We start from the raw sequence: 21,046 nt of genomic DNA, 5'->3' as shown, positions 1-21,046 counted from the left end.
TGTCTATCAAGGCGCTCAAACCCTCGTGTGGGAACCTTGATATGAGCTGAGGCAATGACTTGAGAGCGTCCGGGATCGCAGCAGTGTGCGGGTGTGTGCTTTGAAGGCCGGTCGCTGCAGGAGTATGCTCTGAAACACATTCATCACCCCTGCTTTGTTGACGGATACTCCCTGAACTTTTGATTTGACTGAAGTGAGAAGAGCCATGTGGAGGCCACTGCTCGTGCTCCCTCTGATGGTGTTCGCTGTGATGCTGTCCGGCACCGGGGCCAAAAATGTAAGATGCTTCTTGTTTTTTTTTTAACGGAGAATAATGTGATTTCATTCAGCCAGAAGCATAGACACTCATCTGCAGAGGTACTGAAATAAAAAATATGTACTGATCTCTAGTAGTTTAGTAGGTTTGCTTAAATCTCATTCCGTACACACTTTTTGAAGTCTAGCTTGTGTCGATTCAGGGTCATACCACTGCTCGTTATTTCTCTAAAAGTCTTAGGAGAGTTTTAAGCTGAGGATTTTTCAAGAGAAAATTACAAAGCAGTGTGTCACAACCTGGATCTAGAGCCATTAAATAAGAAACACTTTTCCACTCAGCTTTAATCATTGCACATTCAACACTTTCAAGTTTTTGTTTACATTTAAAGCAGATGTCCGTAATACATCAACTTTTTTACATACTCAATAATGCTGTTGACCTTAAACCCACTTGCCCAGATCCCTCACTAAAATCTATTTACGCGAGAGTAGCATCATTTTGAAGCTCTATGTGTATTTGCTGTTGTGTATAAAGTTAGTGGCGTTCATTCTTCACTGCCTCGGCTCTCATATACAACACTAAGGTCTGTTTGTAACTGCAGGGTCTGAACTTATGTGCAAACATCTTGTACCCCGATGAGATGGGTTTGTTGATGATTGGTCTGCACATGCAGTGCAGTGTGTGCACTGTTTTTCACGTGGGCCATGTTGGTGGGCCTTTCTGAAGGAAGGTCATGGAGACAGTGTTATATGTAAGAGGGAAAGCTGGAAATAAGCAGAACAAGCATTAAGCAGAGGAGGAACATGTGTTAGTCGTGTTTATTGGTTGGTGTTACAACTGTGCCAATTAGTACAAAACTCATAAATAAAATGTTAAAAATATGTGTGCAGTGAAACCAGTAATGGCTTAAATGCAAACACTCACGCTGACTGTTGTGCGCCTAGTGGGTCGTCCAGGGTTCAATCCCTTGCTCAGCCAATCCGCATGCCATTGTACTTGGGGAAGTTACTCAACCCCAAATTTTGCTGGTTTCTGCATTATGGTTGACAGATGACAAAAATCCAATGGGTTTACATTTCTATGGGGATGCACATTTTAATTGCAAAGAAAATTCAAACTCAAAATAATATCAAATTAATTAGACAATGTTTTCCCTGCAGACGACATATATATATTGAATAATGTTTTAATTTATTTTTAGTGTGTGTGCAGAAGAAAATCCAGGTGCCACTGTGAAGGAGTGAAAGGCAGCAGGGTGAGTAGAGCAACTGTTCGCTGTGTGAAATAATCAAATTAAATGTGAGTTACTTTCAGCTTTTGCTGTTTTAGATCTGCTTCTCTTTACATAGCTTTCCAAATAGTTGATATAAGTATCAGCTACATCTTCTAGTTTGATTCAACATCCTTAATAATTATTTTATTTTACATTATTTTACTGTAAGATTCAAGCAGAAAAAGAGCTAATTAAAATTATTTAATGTAAAACAAGTCACACTCTTTATTGATTCAACTAAGGTCTGCAAATAATTCTCAATGCATGAGGAATCATGAATTAAAAGAATGTGTCTGTTTTCATAGAGGTTGCACTCAAACGACTGCATTGTAATTACAGTATATGAAACACAATTTGTTTTTCAAACCTTCCTGAGAAGTACGTTTAATTTGCACTTTCCTAAACATCAGTCTCCCTGTCAAAAGTGTCAACCCACTCAAATCTCCAGTCTTCAAAAGAGCGTCCATCTTACTCACTTTATTTCATAAAATCAGGGACTGACACTTGAAAACTACTTGAATTATCATTAATATTTTCTCCTGCTGTTGTGGATTTGTTCATATAATAGAAATAAGCTTATATTTCCTGAGAGTTTATTAACTTTATATGCTTTATAAGGGCAGTGGCCTCCATTGGTGACACACAGTGGGATGTTATTCAACAGCGATGTTATTCATTAAGCATCAAAATCATTGTGACATAAGAGCGTTACATATTTTTTCCACAAACATCCAGGAAACTATATATTCCTCAATAACTCTTCACTAATTAATCCCTGAAAAATACAACTCTGTTAATGTACAATTTAAAATTATATTTCTATTTTTATTCGTCATCTGTCATCTGTCTGTCCCTTTGTGTATTTGTCTTTCATAACTACACACACACACACACACAGGGAGACAAAGGTTTACTAGGAGTTCCAGGTCCCACAGGACTAGATGGCCGTCAGGGACCAACTGGTCATGCTGGGCCAATGGGAGCAAAGGTAAAATATCAGCCTGGCTCTTATGTCTTCTCTTGTTCTCAATACTGATTAAAATCGTGTTAAGATTGTTACACCTCAGCATGACATCATATCCTAAGATCAATTAAAGGTTATTGTCTTTGACAGGGCAAACCAGGGTCTGATGGACACGTGGGACCAAAAGGCAATCCGGTAACGTAACTGTGTTATCCTTGCTTCTGTCTGTTTGGTGTTGAGTCATGTCTCAGTGGATATATATTTGACTTCAGCTTAAATGTAGTTGTGTATAATACAAGTTTGTGCATTGCATGGTATTGTATTGACCGGGTATCCTTTCTGTTGCACCTGTTTTGATGTTAAAAAAACTACAATATCATTACAGGGACGTGAAGGCAAAGAAGGATTTGCTGGATCTCATGGTTTACCGGTGGGTTGTCTTATCTTCCTACACGTCTGTTACACTCTTCATCATATCATTTACACGTTGTGTAAATGTATGTTCCAGCATATTTAAATAGATGCTTTTTTAAACTTCTGATTAATAGATAATTGATCATTCTCTTACAGGGTATCCCCGGTTTACAAGGGCCTCCGGGACCCCTAGGGGCCCCAGGATGCAATGGAACTGATGTAAGAAAAAACAATGTTATCCATAATAGTTTTAAATTAGGAGATATTTAATTTAGGAACAAAATAGAATAAGTCAGATATGGAGACTTTTGATGCTTAGACAGGAAGTAGGTGTGTAGGAAAGATGATTCATGACAGGACAGGGTCACAAATAAGTGAGTGTGCTGAAAGACGGCTCAGAGAGACAGTAACTGATAGCTAATACGTGATTGGCCAAAGGCAAGCATGTCAGGCTGTGATTGGATGAGGCAACACTGAGCTGCTGGAGTTAAGAAATCCTGAACTTTTGAAAAGCGAGAACTTTCCATCACTCTTCTTCTGATCTCAAACAAATGCATGTATGCTTCAACGTGTTTATGATCTTCTTCTAGGGAGAGGATGGACCTCCTGGAATCCATGGGGCCCTCGGTATTGATGGAAAACCAGTAAGAAGCAAACTCAAAACAATAAATTATTATGTATACCAAAATAAGGTATTGAGGCTTTCTATACTTCAATACATTTTACTGTTCAAAACTGGCCTCAGCTTTGTTTATTACTTTGCAGGGTCATCCAGGTCTGCGTGGACCTAAGGTAATGATCATTAAAGCCTTTTTCTATTGATGAAGAGTGAGAATTCCCTCGGCACTGACTGACTTATGAGACATTTATATGTTTTTGTGAGCGTGATCTATCTGAGGCTTTGCCGCAGGCGTGGCTTATCTTTATGTATCTGTGAACATGTCCATGCCGTTAACTATGAGGCACTGGGATGTGTTGGTAAACATTTCTGAGCCAAGGTCAATACACCTCAGTCTTCGCGCTTTTAGGCTTTGAGAACAACCTCTGAAGACAGTGATCTGCCCTGCTGAGATGAGATGTTTATTATAGTAGCAGTTTATTCAGGGAAGACCTCAATGGACAGTTGAATGCTTTTTTTATTGCCGTGCACAACAGAAGATGAAGTGATGGGATATAAATGAGTCTTTTGACACCTACACCCCCCTGTGATGTAATTATGATTGAAGGTCCAGCCTCTGGACTCTGGAGGTGGTTGTGATGGGATGGAGCGATGCTGAGGGTCAGAACTACGGCTGTGGATATAAAGGCTGGAGGTCATTGGGGTGGAGGAGGGTTGCAGCAAATCACCGAAATAACATCTGACAGCAAGGGGAGAGGAGAACAGATTTAAAGTTTGGCAGCAAGGAGATTATTGGCTGGATGAGAATCTGGTTGAGATTACTGAAAATGTTCACTGTCGGCTAACTAGAAAACGCAGGGAGAGAGAATTGTGAATTTGTAAGTCCTTAAGATAATCCTCCTGATTGAACTACGCTGAGCTCCATTCCTGTTTGAGTTTGACGGCTGCCACCTCATCACTCCGCCCAGATATGAGATGAGAGATCATGGTGAGTGATGAGCACATATCTTCAACCCTCTGCTGGAGCATGCAGGTGGATGCTGAGGTGGTGCTGACAGGCAAAGGACAAAATGGGAAAATATTAGCAGACCGCTAAATCGGGAGGGTGTGTGAGGAGAATGAGGCATGTCACATGCATTGAGCAATGCAGCCGGTTCCCAAACATCGCTCCATTAACACACAATTGTGTTTTAGCAGCGCAAATTGACCGATTGCCTCAATTTGGCTGCCACACCGGTTCCTGGAAAAATAAAGAAAGAAATGAGGCATATCTCAAAAACCTGCAGCCACCATATAAGCTAAAACCATCTCACGTGGTAAGAATGATGAGATGATTAATCATTCATGCAAGTGCCTCTGCTCTGGCCTGTTTTTAATCCCCACTTCTTTTCACTCTGTGGAAACCAAAATGCTGCAGTAATGGGTTTGTGCAAAAGTCTTACCTGAATGATATAAATCTGGGAAAAGTGGAAAAGTACACAATATCAATTTAGGTGTCAGACACAATGAGGGTTCATTGAAAACTGGATATTTGTTCTGTAAATTGATCCATGACAACAAGCTTTGTTTGTGTGGATCTTGACTGTGAGATATTGTTGTGTAAGTGCACTTTTGGCTCACTTACATTCCTGTTACTGTGTTGTCATGTCTGGGCCAAGACGCTTTAAACCAACTTTGCTCTTTAAGCTTGTTGAAACCCTCCAGAGAGCAAAGCATGTGTAAAACAGGCTTGCGTTTGTTTTACCTTGTTCTATAAACACAGCTAAAACCCTCTAAATATCGATTCTCCTCCACCAGTTGCTGAAGTCATGGCGAATGAGAAGTAGGGTTTATGTGGTCGATTCAATGAGGCAGCTCCCAAGACCCTGACTGTGTTCATTGTAATTCCGAGCATGTGCATGTCAAGTGCACGGATACATAAAGATGAGTGATGAAGCCTACAGAGCACAACCGTCAGCAAGATTTTCCAAATGATGTAGCTAAGTATTGCTACATCTTCGATACAGTGATATCACATATCTGAGATTATCAGGTATTCTAACACTAAATTTCACACTTTTAATTATTGTATCAAATAATAAATAAACATATTTCCATCGCTACACAGGGTGAATCTCGGGGCGCGGCAAATTCAGTACAAGGGCCACCTGGGCCACCTGGGAGAGACGGAGAACAGGTAACTATTTACATTGCATCACAGTTTTGAATTGTATAATATTCACCATTTTATCATCGGTTTCAGAAAGATGGTTCCTGGTTCAAATCCTGAATCTGAAGGTGTCTTTCTGTGTGGAGTTGCATGTCCTCCCTGTATTTTCTCCCACAGTCCAAAGACTTGCATATTTGGGTTGGGTTAATTGGAGACACGTTGGCCGTAGGTGTGAATGGTTGAATGTAGTCCCTATCTCAGAATAGCGATCTGTCCAGGGTGTACCCCCCCTTCCACCTAATGTCAGCTGGGACTGGCCCTGTATGTGACGCTCAAAGGATGAATGGTATAGATCATGCATGACTGTCAGATAAACTTGATAACTGGCCAGGTCTGTATTTCAGGGAGCCCCAGGTTCCCGTGGAGAGACTGGACCATCTGGGGACCCTGGACCAAGGGGAAATTATGTGAGTGATGTTGCCTTGTTGTTTGAGTACATTTGACACTATGGGAAATTATGATGTGATGCCTGATATCGCTGTATGCCTTCTTTGTGAACAGGGCTTTCCTGGCCGTCCAGGGGCTCAGGGATCCAAGGTAATGCTTGTGTGAATATTTCATTAGATATGAAAACACCAACACTATTTGACACCTGTGATCGGCAGAGTGAGCACTGTACTATATATCCTGGGAAACCACTTGAAAACCACAGCTGCAGGGTTATTTTGTTTTGCCCCTGTTATCCAATTATCATAATTGGCAGTGTTCACACAACCTGGGAAAGTGTAAACATTTACTGGCTGTCGCTGCCGTCTGTCGCTACACTTGTTTATCAGTGGGGCAAGATTTCACACTGTTGTGGGAACATGCACATGTGTTCCAGACTCCCAGCTCTCTGTGAAACTTCTCTCAGATGGCGCAAAACATAATTGAAATCCGAGAAGGGACAGGAATAGCTATTCTCTTTGGTTGGTGTTGCAGCAACAAGACCTTGAAAAATGAGATAAAGCAACATGAGGGAATGTTTGAGAAAGATTGAGATGCAAACAAGTTACAAATGTTTTTCCCATCCTTCAGGGTCAAGGGGGCACAGGCGGGATCCCAGGACCTAAAGGACCAAAGGTTTTTTTTAAAAATCCATTGTTGAAGTAAACTGATAATTATTACATTTATTTAAATAGGAGAAGATGTTGACAATTTCTGTTAAATAATCATAACATTATCTGTATTATGTCTTGAGGATGATTTCAATTTGTTTGATGTAGGGGAGACCAGGACCAAATGGACAACCGGGGCCAAAAGGTCGAATTAGACAGTTTTTGACTGACATACACCAACAGTTTGAGGTCAGATCATCGTAAACTAATATAACTTATTTGTACTAACTGTTGTTTTCTTCCCCCTAAAATGGGCTCTTTATATTAGATATATGTTTTCTACAGTCGTCCAAACAGGACATTTTGGGTTTTTATAACAACTGAAGGCTAACACAGGTTATCTTTCATATTTTGAAGGGGAGGGTGAGGATAAGGGTATTCAGCTGCAACAGGCAACCACTATATGTAACTTAATGCTACACACTGAACCTTTACATTTTACAATGTGTTGTTTCCTGTATATGAGGACAATGCTAAATCGCCGCTGTGTTAAGGCACTCACAGTTGCAATATAAGCTAATATTAATATATAATTTATTCAGTAACATCAATGTTTGGATATATTTATCAGTTTATGGTTGCTAACCAGCTGGCGATAGGTTTTTAGGGATTACAAATTTCCTAAATTTCGGTGCCAGTTATATTGAGGCACAGATCTATCTGAGGGAAGGCAACATTTAATTCAAAGTACAGTAAGAGGGAAATGATTATAATGCTTCATATCCCAAGTCATTACAATTTAATATTTATTATGTATAACTGGAAATTGTGGCCTGGTGACTGTACAGACTGTAATTGCAACTACTGACTCATTTTGTATTTCTTACTTAGGCTCTAAAGGGAGATACAGGAGATGTGGGAGAAAAAGGCTGCAAGGGCGAACCAGTAAGTTTCTGGTAACAGTTCACACAAATGACACTTGCACCTGGCACCAAAGCATACACACTTCAAACTTTTAAATGTTTAACAACTGCCACCGCATATTCTGCCTTTCTAGTGTTGTGTATTTCCCTCCCTCTTTATTTCTGTGCTCATTTCGATCTGTTCTCAGGGAGACGTTGGTTATGGCTTCCACGCTAAAGGACCAAAGGGAGACAGAGGACAGCAGGGTCCAGAAGTAAGACACTCGCTTCAATGTCTTCCATGTGCATACAAATGAAAAAAGTGGTGTCTCAGATCAAATGTGTTTCACTGTTATATATACATATCTTTCGTGTGCAGATATTTGTATTATGACATCACTTTGCATATCACTTAGGTAACAGTTCAAGAATAGGGATGAACAGCAGAGGGCAGTAATGCAACATCAAACCCAATGGGATCTGCTATCATACAGGAGAAAGAGAGGGAAGAATAGTAAAATAGACCCATATCAATTTTATCTAAACATCATGTCATTAGAATTATCTAGCTACTTAATAGTATTCATCACTGATCCGATTGGAAGGGCCAACCCACAAAAGGACCTGCAACACAGAGTCCTCTCTGAAACAAGGGAAAGAGTTGAGGACAAAATCCTTCCATGAATCCACAGTTACGTGAATGCAGCTTATAAATTTAGTTGTTGTCATGTTGTCCTTAGCTGTGCTCAATTTGATTTGAGTGCATCTGATATTTATTTTTTAACTCAGTGCATGAAAGCCCCCAAAACTTGCAAACTCTGCAATTTCAATAGAAAATAAATTAAATATGCTCAGGGCCCTCAGTAAGTTATTATCTTTATAGAAAGCAGAACCTATTCAAACCTTAATGATGTTTTTAAATGTACTTACAGGGAAAGCCAGGGAAGGATGGGGATCCTGGTCAAGGACATAAGGTACTGTTAAACTGTTGTTGCTGTTGTTGCTGTGTGTGTGTGTGTGTGTGTGCGTCTGTGTGTGTGTGCCCTCATTATGAGGCCTTTAAATACAATTTATTTTTCTGTAGGGAAACTCTGGCCACAGAGGTGAGCCAGGGAATCCAGGGACCGCAGGAAGAACGGTTAGTGATCTGTTAGTGCCAAAAAACAGTACACAGTCTTTTGGTAGGTTGATGTGCTTTGTTTTATGCTCTGTCTATACATTCTAACTTTAGGGTGAAAAGGGAGAGAGAGGTCCTTCTGGTCCACCCGGATATGTGAGTTCATTTTCATTTTCAGACTTCATACACCTGCACAAAAGTGTGTGAGAAGAAACAAGAAAAAACCAACACACAATAGGAGGAAGACAACAAAGCCAAATAAATAAATAAATAAATCTTGATCCGTTATGAGTCATACCCAAACAGTAGTTACACGAGATAAAAATGGTATCACATTTTTCTTAACTCAACCTTCTTTGCCCTTAGGGGGCCACCAGACATGGAAAGTGGGTTTAGAATCTTCTGAGTTAAACACGATAAGACGGCGAGTTTATCAAGCAAATAAAGGCAACTACATTATTAAAATTTCCTCTGAAACTCTCAGTGAGAGGATGCAGCTCCACAAATATGTTGTAAGCTTCACCACGGATTTAAAAATGACCTGTTCTAAAGATGTGGATTTTTATGGCTGGCCCTGATTTACATTTTGATGGGGTCCAGATTTGATTAAATATTTACAAATGTTGGATTTTGTGAAGTGAATACAATGCACAAACTTATATTTAAGTTTTTGAGTCCATGTCTGCAGCAAAGAGATCAGGTATGATTACATGCCGAGTTCTGATTGGTGTAAAAGGCCTAACATTTTTGTCCATTGTGTTCTAAGCTTATCTGCTGACTGTGGTTTCATCAAACAGATGGTTCCATAAATCTGTGAGATTATATCCTATTTATCTGCTTCAGGCTTCACAGATGAGCTAAGTAAATTCCGATATGGCATTCCGATTCTTACTACTAATGTGTAGTTTGTATCTTATAATATAGTCTCCATATTTTCTGCAAACAGTAGATTGCCTTTTCCAGATTTTCTTGACGTCCCACCAAAGGCTAACATCACTGTGGAAAGCTGTCTCTTTCAGTTTTGCATATATGGACTACTCCCTGGCCAACTTCCGTGACTGGAAAAACTGAAACACTTAAGTCAGATGGTGTACGATTGTATTTCATTGTTACTTCACACTTGACACAGAAAGTCCATTGCGATAATCCAATGCAGAGATTGAGTTAAGCAAACTGGTATGTTTTAATAATTTATTGAAACATGAACAGATGAAAGAATGAGGATAAGACATTGTTCTTGGGAATTTTTAGTGTGTCCTATACTGTGCGTGACTGGTACTTGTACTGCCATGATTTCACTACAAGGTTTTGTTTTCAGATACATGGGCCTGTGCCTGAGCCACTCAAAGGATATCACGGAGATCCTGGTCCCCCTGGAACACCTGGGCTTCCTGGTCGTCAGGGTAGATGAACAGCTTTATGATAAAGACACTGACAGATAGTGAGATGACAAATAGATTGATACAACAAAGGGTTTAGTCAGCGTGTGACAGGATTGTGTTATAACAAACTCTATAGTTGCATTACCGGTAACTCAGTTATCAGACAATAACACAAGTTCTTATTCTGTTCTTAGGTGTTGTGGGCTTTCCTGGACAAGAAGGACTTCCAGGTGTGAAGAAAAGAGGCTGCCCCCTACCTCCCTATAGAAAATATGGATGTTTTTTTTTTAAAGTTTTATTTTAAAGGTGCAGAATATGGAGGTATTGCTTTCTCCCCTGAATATATCTGTCTCACTTTTCATCACACAGGCCGTGCATCTGGCTTTTATGTGCCAGGCCCACGCGGTCATAATGGCTTTCCAGGTTCCAAAGGGGACCCTGGGGAGCCTGGGGATATTTATATTGGACTCCCAGGTCTAGAAGGAGACCCTGGTGATGGAGGTCTTCCTGGGGATCAGGGCCCACCTGGAGCTCCAGAAGACAGAAGTATGTATAAATGCCACAGCTATTTTAATTCATGCCGGGCTTTTTGTGTCTGGATTTTGATTTCTGAAGTACAGACATAGGCACAATGATGAAAAGAATAACCATTTTTGATACAATAGTGAGAATATATTGAAACAGTAAAGAGTAAACCCTTGACATCATTTTTTGTGTTGCTTATAGCTAACAGGATTACCAAAGGTGTCCCAGGAATGAAGGGAATCAGGGGGATACCTGGAGCCTCGGGATATCACGGAACTGTTGGAATAAAAGGTTGCAATAAATTAACAGCCACAATTAATTTGTTTCACATTTTTACTAAACATCTTCAGAATTGCTAAATCTGAGTATTAGTAAGATACAGTTTCTGGAACCCTTTGATATTTTATCACTTTTTAATATAAGAAGGACTAAAACCTTATACTATTTATATACTGTATAATGTACGGATACAAAAAACTGTGAAGAGGAAAATATAATACTGTGTAATGAAAATAGGGCTAACAAAATACATATAAATGTATAAATACATTCTTATGCTTTGTACAGGAGAGAAAGGGGGGTCCTGTAGTCAGTGTACCGGATCACGAAACCCAGGCTTACCAGGTCCCCCGGGGCCACAAGGCATTCCTGGTAAAACCTGGACTGATTGAAAACAGTCCAAATCTTCTTCATTGAATTGCATTTTCATATAATTAATGGTAACTATGAGGAATAAAATAGATATAAAACGAAAATAGATACTATTGTTTCTGTTGCTCAGGCTACAATCAAGGCCCAGGTGCCAACGGTGATCCAGGCTTCCGAGGACCTAAAGGTGTACCTGGAAGACCAGTAAGATATTATGTCTTAAAGTAGCTTTCTGTTGTTCTTGCTTGTTTTTAAAAACATGTATTATTCTCTAAAGGGTCCAATTGGTGATTCAGGATTTCAAGGTCCTCCCGGACAAAAGGGAGACTCACATTCCTATCACACCCCAGGGATAAAGGGAGAGATAGGAGGCCCAGGACATCCTGGCAATCCTGGTGAAAACGGTCTCCCTGGGACTCCTGGATTACCAGGTCGCAAAGGATATCAAGGCCCTCCAGGGGATTCAGTAAGAGTGTTTTGCCTTATTTGGGCTTATGCCATTTGGGACCAAACGTTCTACAAAGTTTACTGTCCCCTCTCTAGTATCCAAGCACTGGTGTGGACAGAGATAAGGGTTTTCCAGGTCCACCAGGGCCTTTAGGCCTTCCAGGACCAGTTGGCTTCCCAGGCCCAGTGGGATATGGGCTGGCTGGACATCCAGGAAGTAAGGGAGATATTGGTGTACCTGGCCTCCCAGGACTGCAGGGAATTCCAGGTAAAGAAACACACTGATGAACAAAGAATTGAACAAATACCAGTAGATAGAGAGAGAAAAAGATTAAAAGCCATTGCTTGTTATTTCTCCTCTCCTTCATTGAAAGGCCAGAAAGGGGAAACTATCCACATTCACACCAAAGGACTCCCTGGAACACCTGGATTTAAAGGCCTGCCTGGTGTTCCTGGAAACCGCGGTAAGAATATCTTCAGGATGTTCACGGATGGATGGAAGGATACTCTGAACATGATTATACAATAGATGATGAAAGCATATCTCATACTTGCTAATAAACATCAAGGTTATCATGGAGTGCAAGGTACCCCAGGCACACCAGGTACCCCAGGAGAGAAAGGAGAAAGAGGGGATCTGTCATTTCCCGCAAAGCTCGGAATTCCAGGGCCAAAAGGTAATCAATGTGTATTGAAGTCAAGCAAAAGAGTCATGCTTATACTCTATAGATAGGTGTGTTATCAGTGTTACAGTTAGTTTGATATTGCCTTAGGAGACTCACTATATCACTCTATGTTTTTATCTGTGTGTGTGTTGTTCAGGTGAAAAGGGGCAGCCAGGTCTCCCAGGTTTCCCAGGTATGGGCTTGCCTGGTCAGCCAGGTTCACAGGGCCCTCCTGGTGTTCCGGGACTGAAGGTCAGGGACACAAACAAGATCTGTGAAATGTAGAAATCTACATATAGTATATTACCTGGTTGGCTATTGTGTGAATAAAAACTAACGGTAACAAAAGGAAAACAGCAGAGGGATAAGCAGTAAACTTGGTTTACTGAAAACACATTAATATATATTTTATGTTATATTTACATACATTTTTCCAGGACATAAAAGTGTTCATTTTATTGATAATGTAATATAGGTAGATGTCTCTGAATTTTTCCTGCCATAAGTTCTGTATAAAGTATAGGGAGTGTTCACTAGTGAGATTTCAACGCCAAACAGCTACACAGGAATATAGTGTAGACTATAAGAGATTCTTCAGCTGTTTAGGTTCCACAGACCGCTTCAGTAAATTGAGAAATCCTGATATGTCCCAGCACTAGCATAGCACAGCACTAGGAAAATGCCATACTGCAGGCACACAGATATATATGTAAATATAACCAATATAAATAAATAAATAATGCTCTGTTTATGTTTCATTATCAGGGTGATAGTGGCCCTGGAAAACGTGGGTCCCCAGGCCTGCCAGGGTTTCCGGGAGAACCTGGAGTGCAGGGACCTATAGGAGATTCTGGGAATCCTGGTCTACCAGGAAACCCAGGGCTAAATGGCAACCCTGGTCTTCCAGGAGGAAAAGGTAGTCATACACCGAATGTAAAACTGTTACACTTATGCATTAATGCATGTAATATTTAAACAAATACATATTAATCTGTGTATAACATTGCTCTATGCTGCATACAGGAAGTCAAGGCTCTATAGGCCCCCCTGGACTACCTGGTAGCAAGGATTCATGTAATGGTTTATCTGGACCAGAGGGACCACCAGGACCAAATGGTTATCCAGGACTCCCAGGTCAGTCTACAGTACATTGAAGACATGTGACTATGAAAGCTAAAATGTCAAAGACAAAAGTTTATTGAATTTCAGCTTTTCCACTATTCACCACCCCCATTTTCTCCTATCCACATCATTCTCTATGTCACCTACCCCAGGGCCCCGTGGCTTGCCTGGTGAAAAGGGGAATCCTGGTTTACCAGGGTCGGGTCATCCGGCCCCCCGTGGTCAGCCTGGTTCCCCCGGGTCATCAGTGGTGGGCTCACGTGGACTTCCTGGACAAAAAGGGGTTATGGGACAAAACGGCCTTACTGGTAAACCAGGTAGGACATTATTTCTCTGACTGAAAACTACATTCATTTCATGATCTTTAGTTCTTGTCTCAACTATTAGTTATATAAGAAACAGATGCTGAGAAACAGCTTGTCTTTAAATGTTACACTTGGATTTCATCAGGACTGAGAGGAAACCCAGGACCAGAAGGCTTACCGGGATATGGACTGAAGGGATTGCCTGGAATTCTAGGGCCACCAGGTCAAATAGGTAACACACCCATATAACACACCCATATAACACACACACACACACCTTCAGAGACAAGCAAATCACTTTGTATCTATTAAACAGTTTGACGCTAGAAAGTCTTATGTCTGATTTTAAGTCAGAGGTTTTTGCCTCATGCAATAATAGTGATTCATTGTATTAGTTTATCTGATCCAAACTTATGATGGAGTTAATTAACATGACTGTTAACCACAGGTTCCCCTGGCCATGATGGAGCCAAAGGTTCCCAGGGTCCACCAGGCATGGATGGAGAACCTGGTCCCAGAGGTCCTCCAGGCACTGGATCACCAACACCAATAGAAATCATTGGACCCCCTGGAAACCCAGGCTACATTGGTAAACTAATCATAGCAAACTCTTGTAACTCAGTAAAATGGACTTTGAAAAAAAATGTGTAAAAGACAGTTTCTTGTTGTGGCTCTAATAAACTGTAAATTGAATACTGTCTCAATAATGGATTCAACAGACCTCTCCACATCAGTGACAGTCATCTTGATTAATATTGAATAAATCGGTCGAAATGTTAGAGGAAGCTAGATCTTTGTGCAGGAGCAGAAGAATATGAGCTCTCTGATTGATCTGGATTTCAGGCCATCTATTACCAGGGTGCATGTGAAGTCACTAATCCAGTCTGACTCTTATACCAAATAATACTGTATTGAATACATAAACTAAATGAAATATGTAAAATAATCTAACTCTAACTGTACTTTTTAAGGTCCCCCTGGTCATACTGGTACCCATGGAGACACTGGAAGTACTGGACCAAATGGGCAAAGAGGGACAGAAGGAGGACCAGGGGGTCCTGGACCAAGAGGTTTGCAATTAGAGTAACAATTCTAACAATATACTTCATTTTGAGTGTGTGTTCCTTCCTGAACTTGTAATTTTGTGAGGACCATTTCAAGCATTGACCCTACAGAGTGAGGACATTTTTAGAAAGTGAGGACATTTTCTTGTGTTGTGTGTGTGTGTGTGTGTGTGTGTGTGTGTGTGTGTGTGTGTGTGTGTGTGTGTGTGTGTGTGTGTGTGTGTGTGTGTGTGTGTGTGTGTGTGTGTGTGTGTTGTCTGTAGGTCAGAAAATGACATTTCATAATGTTGTATTACATTAACTTTTGCAACCAATAAGATTAGAAATAGGAGTAACCAATCATGGGTTTTCATATGGTATAAATTATCATGGTCATGGTGATGTAATTAGGGTTAGCATGTATTTTGCATTATTTGCAACTGTATTTGTTATGTGTATCATTTGTCCAGGTCCTCCAGGTGCTCCAGGTATTGGTGGAGCAGCGTGCTCCGAAGGAAGTCAAGGACCTGCTGGAGTCCTGGGTGACCCAGGATTTAGAGGACCTCCAGGTAAAACCTGAACTGTTGTTTAAGGCCATTACCCATTTTTTGTTTCAGTCCACTACTCCAAACTCACAAGTCATTTAATAAAACTAAATAGTTATTTGCAACCAATTCTTGGTTGTCACTTTTGTAAATAATTATCCTGATCAATAAGGTTTACGGTATTGGTTAAATGTAGAATAGTTAGGCTCAAAATTACAAGAAACCTTAGAATATAAATCAACAAATTAGGTAAACCAAACAAACCCTGTTGTAACCCCTCAGGCCTGAAAGGCCCAAAAGGAGATCAAGGTATCACTGGAGGGCCGGGTCTAGTCGGCAAAACAGGTCAAACTGGATACAAAGGGGTTAATGGAGAACCAAGTTACTCTGGATATGGACTTCCTGGACCAGCCGGACAAAAGGTGACTGATCAAAAACAAGTTCTTGCATGACTCAGTAGAGCACAATCCAATCTTGTACAATATGAATATAAATATGGATCCAGCCAATGTATGTGTTGATTGTAAATAATGACATGTTAATTTTTTCTCTTTATTCTTATTCCTGTCCTCAGGGTGAACCAGGATCAAGCAATAGTGAAGTGATGAAAGGTCAGAAAGGAGAACCTGGCATCAGTGGACTAGTAGGTGTACCAGGAATGTCAGGAGCCAGAGGAAACCCAGGACTTGTTGGAAACAATGGTAACTACCTCTTATCATGAGAACTAGGCATATTTTATTTACTCACACTTTATTTACTTGACATCCACTTCTGTCTCCACTGCCCATTCCAGGTTTACTGGGGTATCAAGGAGCTAAAGGTTCGGATGGGCCTACAGGACTTAAAGGACACTCAGGACCTCATGGTTCACCAGGCAAAGTCCTTTAAATTAACCATTTTCTACTGTATAACAATACCATAAAAAAGTCACCAAATTAATCTACGACATACTTCCAAGATGAAACCTAATCTGTACGCAGAAAATACTGCAATAGGTACTGAACTTTTAAACCGTTTCGTTTAACTCTATTTTAAATCAAACCTCAACATGTCCTTTTCATGTCTCCTGCCTCAGGAGAGCGAGGACTGTGGGGTGTTGCTGGTTATACAGGTCCGAAAGGCAACCAGGGCAGGGATGGGATCCCTGGACCACCAGGACAAAAAGGGGAGAGTAAGAGAAATCTTCCATGGAAATCTTGCACGGTGCAATGAAATCATGCAAATCATGCATATTACAAACCTATAAGTGTTGTTATTTCATTTCACTGAACAGTTGTCTGTGTACTAGCTAACAAGTCATCAAAGTAATTGAGGTAGCCAAAGCTCACCTTCGATATCTTCTCTGCAGCCATAATTGAAGGGACACCCGGAAGACGTGGTGACACAGGTCTACCAGGTGAGGTAATAGACAACACTTCTACAAGCATCCCACTTGTGCAAGTTTTCTTCATTATGGTACTGCATTTTGATTTTCACACATTTGGAAAGTTGACTGAAGATTCTGTTTTTGGACTCAAAGGGGGTCTGCCTTGCTCTCTAACCTGCTGTGTAGCCTACTCATTTATAGCTCATGTCATAATTGTAACATGTCCAAATTGGTAATTTTGACACCATAAAATGAAATTGATCACAAGGACATACACAATAACCTATCCAGAGTTCAAAATCTTACCTTAATATCTAACTAAGAATCGTAATCCTCTTAACTATTGTGTTGTTTGGCTGTAGACATTAGTGGAATCTTCTTTATGTATTTTAGGTCCCCCAGGAAACCCTGGTCCTCCGGGCTTGTCTGTGACAGCGAGTCCTGGACCGACAGGAGACCGTGGACTTCCAGGCGCACGTGGGGTTAATGGTCCTCGGGGGCCAGCGGGTATACAAGGGGCATGTTTACCGGGATTAAAAGGAGACCGTGGCCATCCTGGATTTCCTGGCAGACGAGGTGAGGATTTCCTGCTGAAGGACTAAAGAACCTGACATATCTTAAAGTGGCCAAAATGTTGTGTTTGAGGTGTTGAGGGTGGCAGTGCAGTGGTAGGGTTATTACTGCCGCCTCATAGCTAGTAAGTTCTGGGTTCAAACGTGATGTCTGACTAGAGTCTTACGGTGTGCAGGCCCCATCTGCTTGGGTTATCTCCTGGTACTCCAGAGACATAAATCTTAGGTGAATTGGAGAGACTAAATTGCCCATAGGTGTACAAAGTCAGCTGGGATTGGCTCCAGGCCATGCGGAACCCTCAAGGGATAAGCAGTAAAATGGATGGATGGATTCTCAGCGATCACTCTCTTTCCTTGCTGCTGTATATGTAGGCTCTCCGGGTTTACCTGGCCCTCCAGGTCCCACCGTAGCAGGGTTAAAAGGAAACAGAGGGAACATGGGTCCTTCAGGAATCCCAGGTTATTGCGGTCCACAAGGAGATCAAGGGCTTCAAGGATCAACTGTAAGTGATCCTAACATTTACTTTTGATGATTACTCAAAAATGTCTGATAAAATATATTTGACAAAAGATTCAAGTAATATGTCATATATGTAGTTTTAATTTCTTTCAGCTGATTATCCCTGATTAATTCCAAGCATCACCTGCAGTGACATCAAGTCCTGATACTGATGCCTTTTATCCTGAATCTTAAAATAATCTCTCTGCAATACTTGAAGTCTAACCTTTGACCTTACATTGTTTCATCTGCGTACCCAGGGTGCAAGAGGACAACCTGGAGGCCCAGGGCCAATAGGTGACTCAGGTTCTCCTGGATTCCAAGGCCCTCGAGGTAATCTATCGTTTCATCTTAACTGCATAGATGAGATGGCCTCTATGAATTCCTCCATTGACAAATGCAGATGGGTCATAATCGGCGATTAATTTATGTCCCTACAACTGAGATGGGACCCAAATGGGACCAGAAATGACTGGGATAGAAATAAAAGAATATTCTTGAGGATAAATTTCACTTTTTTTCTAGCATACACTATGAGAAAGAATATATGAAATAAGGTTTGAGGCAAAGCTACTTGAAATCGAATTATAACATGTGTATTTTAGGTGGGACGGGAGACCCCGGATACATCCCAGGCCCGCCAGGACCACCGGGACACAAAGGATTTCATGGACAACCTGGTGCGTCAGAAGTCTGTTTGACTTTTCTTCTCGATAAGCAGTGATAACAATGTGCCCCGATAATATCTTCTAGATTTAGTTCTACTGACATTCCCGGTAGAGTTGATGCACATTTCCGAAAACCACCAATCTCGATTATTTCTCACCTATCGCTACAGGCCCTAAAGGCGAACAAGTGTTTGGCAAAATAATATATGAACCAGGGCCTCCTGGCTTACCTGGTCCCTCTGGAAATCATGGAGCCCCAGGAAGCACGGGAGTGTCAGGACCACCTGGCCATCAAGGTTCGTAAATTTAATCTCAGTTCAATCTTTGCATTGTTTTTTCCGCAGTTTGTCATATTGTGTGATATAATAATGTGTCATGTGATGGACAGTATTTTCAAATAATGCTGCTTCCATGAAGTTGCCCTTTGTGATACTATGTGACACTAGATGTATCTTCCCCAGGTCAGCCAGGAATCAAAGGGGTGCGTGGTTCCAGCCCACTCGGCCTGCCCGGTTTTCCTGGCCGCAAAGGAGACACAGGAAGAGCCGGGTTTCCAGGTATGTGTATAGGCTGAAAGATGTTGAAGATGTGTTAACATGGATACCAGTGGAATAAGCTCTTGTGCCTTTCTTTATATGATGCCTTTCTACATCGAGGGGCACATGAGTGGTTGCTTGCATTGTATACTTGTAAATCTGGGTGGTAATCCAGTGAGAACAGTGACAGTGGCAAAGACAGGGAACTTTTAAGCCGAAAATTGTACATTTTGTTCTGTACTCTGCAGGTTCAGAAGGTAGAACCGGAGACCCAGGTCTAAAGGGGCCTGTGGGGTTGCCCGGTAGAGGTTTTTCATTTCACACTGACAGTTTCCTGATAGCGAGACACAGTCAAAGCAACCATGTCCCTGACTGCCCTCATGGCTCCAGCTTCATCTACTCTGGATACTCCCTCCTCTTCATCAATGGAAATGAGAAAGCTCATGGTCAGGACCTCGGTAAGAAACCTTCATACAAGATAAGCTTCTTTTTGTTTGAGACATTTGATGACATCTGTCTACCCCTTGAAACTGTCTCTCAGGCACAATGGGAAGCTGCCTTCCTCGGTTCTCCACCATGCCCTTCCTGTTCTGTGACACAGAGAGTAACTGTCGCTACGCTTCTCGAAATGACTACTCGTACTGGTTGTCCACTGACGCTCCCATGCCCACCAACATGGTTGCCATCGCAGGGGATAAACTGGCTTCCTACATCAGCAGGTGGAGCAGTGCATTCACAAAAATGTCCTATATAGTTGAAATAGGAATTTGATTTAATTCCATATGATTTTCGTTAACTGAAGTTGTTTATGGAGCATGATTCTATTAATGTTGGTGTTTGCATGTGTGGTTTAGGTGCTCAGTGTGTGAAACCACCTCCAATGTTATAGCCGTCCACAGCCAGACAACTCGGATACCTCAATGTCCCCAGGGATGGGAGTCCCTGTGGACTGGACACTCATTTGTCATGGTAAAGAGACCAGTACTTGGTTCCTCTGAATCACTAGATCTCCTTAACTGACATTTCCCTAATAATTAGTCTTCTTTGGACCTTTTATTCATTCTAGCAAACAGGCGTTGGTGCAGATGGCTCCTCCCAGCCTCTGGTTTCTCCTGGCTCATGTCTAGAAAGTTTCCGCCAAGTGCCCTTCATTGAATGTCACGGCAAGGGAACATGTAACTACTACCCCGACTCCTACAGCTACTGGTTGGCCTCCCTCGACCCCAACAACATGTTCAGGTAAACTGTTTACTTCTGTTTTTACGCAGTGGTTAAGCCTGAATTTTCGGGATGGGGAATGCCGCATGAAAACAATTGTTAAGTCAAACAATTCTCTTAAGCGTTTGTTTTTCACTTTTCTGATGCATTTGAGCACAGATTCAGATCCTAATCCACCCTGCCATGAATCAAATTCTGAATATAACAGATATTTGCTCTTATAACACACAATTCCCCATATAAATTGAAATCTTCTTGATTTCAATGGGTTTGTTAACACTTTTAACATATTACTTTAAATCTATCATCTAAACAGCTGTGATCCACAACTCCACGACACTTTTTCTGAATCAGGGGACATTAAGAGGTAACATTTACACAGAGGGGCCAACACACTAAGTAAGTAGTTCTTGTTTACTGTTAGCTCTATAGCTACAGGTTGCCACATTTATTGTTGGTAAGTGAACTACTTTATTAAAAGAAAAATAACTACTGACAAGACATGCTCACTTGAGGGCCAGTGCCCCCCTGTCCCCTCCCCTGGATCTGCCCTTGCCATCTGTAACTCTGTGTTTGTGTTTTCTTCTCCCCTCCAGTAAACCTGTTCCTCGGACCGTCAAGGGACCCGCTCTAGAAAGTGTTGTCAGCCGTTGTCAAGTCTGTAGGAAACCGGTACAGGCTCGTCCAGGTGACGGACGTGGGGACAGCTTTTAA

At 41.3% G+C, this 21,046-nt stretch overlaps 1 protein-coding gene across 1 annotated transcript; it reads left to right on the top strand.

Moving 5' to 3' along the window:
- The first annotated feature begins 205 nt into the window (after nucleotides 1-205).
- LOC133017702 (collagen alpha-2(IV) chain-like) lies at nucleotides 206-21,046 on the top strand. The gene is made up of 52 exons (XM_061083856.1): nucleotides 206-277; nucleotides 1,458-1,511; nucleotides 2,428-2,517; nucleotides 2,644-2,688; nucleotides 2,879-2,923; nucleotides 3,064-3,126; nucleotides 3,498-3,551; nucleotides 3,673-3,699; nucleotides 5,634-5,702; nucleotides 6,080-6,142; nucleotides 6,237-6,272; nucleotides 6,753-6,797; nucleotides 6,941-7,021; nucleotides 7,664-7,717; nucleotides 7,884-7,949; nucleotides 8,607-8,648; nucleotides 8,759-8,812; nucleotides 8,906-8,947; nucleotides 10,110-10,194; nucleotides 10,368-10,403; nucleotides 10,543-10,719; nucleotides 10,900-10,989; nucleotides 11,266-11,349; nucleotides 11,480-11,550; nucleotides 11,624-11,812; nucleotides 11,890-12,061; nucleotides 12,168-12,257; nucleotides 12,363-12,470; nucleotides 12,616-12,710; nucleotides 13,224-13,374; nucleotides 13,482-13,592; nucleotides 13,733-13,897; nucleotides 14,031-14,117; nucleotides 14,334-14,474; nucleotides 14,857-14,955; nucleotides 15,399-15,497; nucleotides 15,756-15,895; nucleotides 16,048-16,174; nucleotides 16,267-16,352; nucleotides 16,554-16,644; nucleotides 16,822-16,869; nucleotides 17,233-17,415; nucleotides 17,784-17,914; nucleotides 18,171-18,243; nucleotides 18,516-18,590; nucleotides 18,749-18,874; nucleotides 19,040-19,135; nucleotides 19,363-19,572; nucleotides 19,656-19,833; nucleotides 19,969-20,083; nucleotides 20,181-20,353; nucleotides 20,929-21,046. Exons 1-52 carry the CDS (start codon nucleotides 206-208, stop codon nucleotides 21,044-21,046), a joined length of 5,022 nt encoding a protein of 1,673 aa, XP_060939839.1.

The sequence above is a fragment of the Limanda limanda genome, chromosome 13, assembly GCF_963576545.1.
Source record: "Limanda limanda chromosome 13, fLimLim1.1, whole genome shotgun sequence".
Taxonomy (NCBI): domain Eukaryota; kingdom Metazoa; phylum Chordata; class Actinopteri; order Pleuronectiformes; family Pleuronectidae; genus Limanda; species Limanda limanda.
This window is presented reverse-complemented; position numbering and strand designations above follow the sequence as displayed.

What these genes read in the sequence shown, in the direction of transcription:
- LOC133017702 (XM_061083856.1), top strand. Translation starts at nt 206, where the DNA reads ATGTGGAGGCCACTGCTCGTGCTCCCTCTGATGGTGTTCGCTGTGATG. An exon ending in CTGGATCTCATGGTTTACCG is followed by an intron (nt 2,924 to 3,063) that starts GTGGGTTGTCTT and finishes ATTCTCTTACAG; the next exon opens with GGTATCCCCGGTTTACAAGG. An exon ending in AGGACTTGTTGGAAACAATG is followed by an intron (nt 16,175 to 16,266) that starts GTAACTACCTCT and finishes TGCCCATTCCAG; the next exon opens with GTTTACTGGGGTATCAAGGA.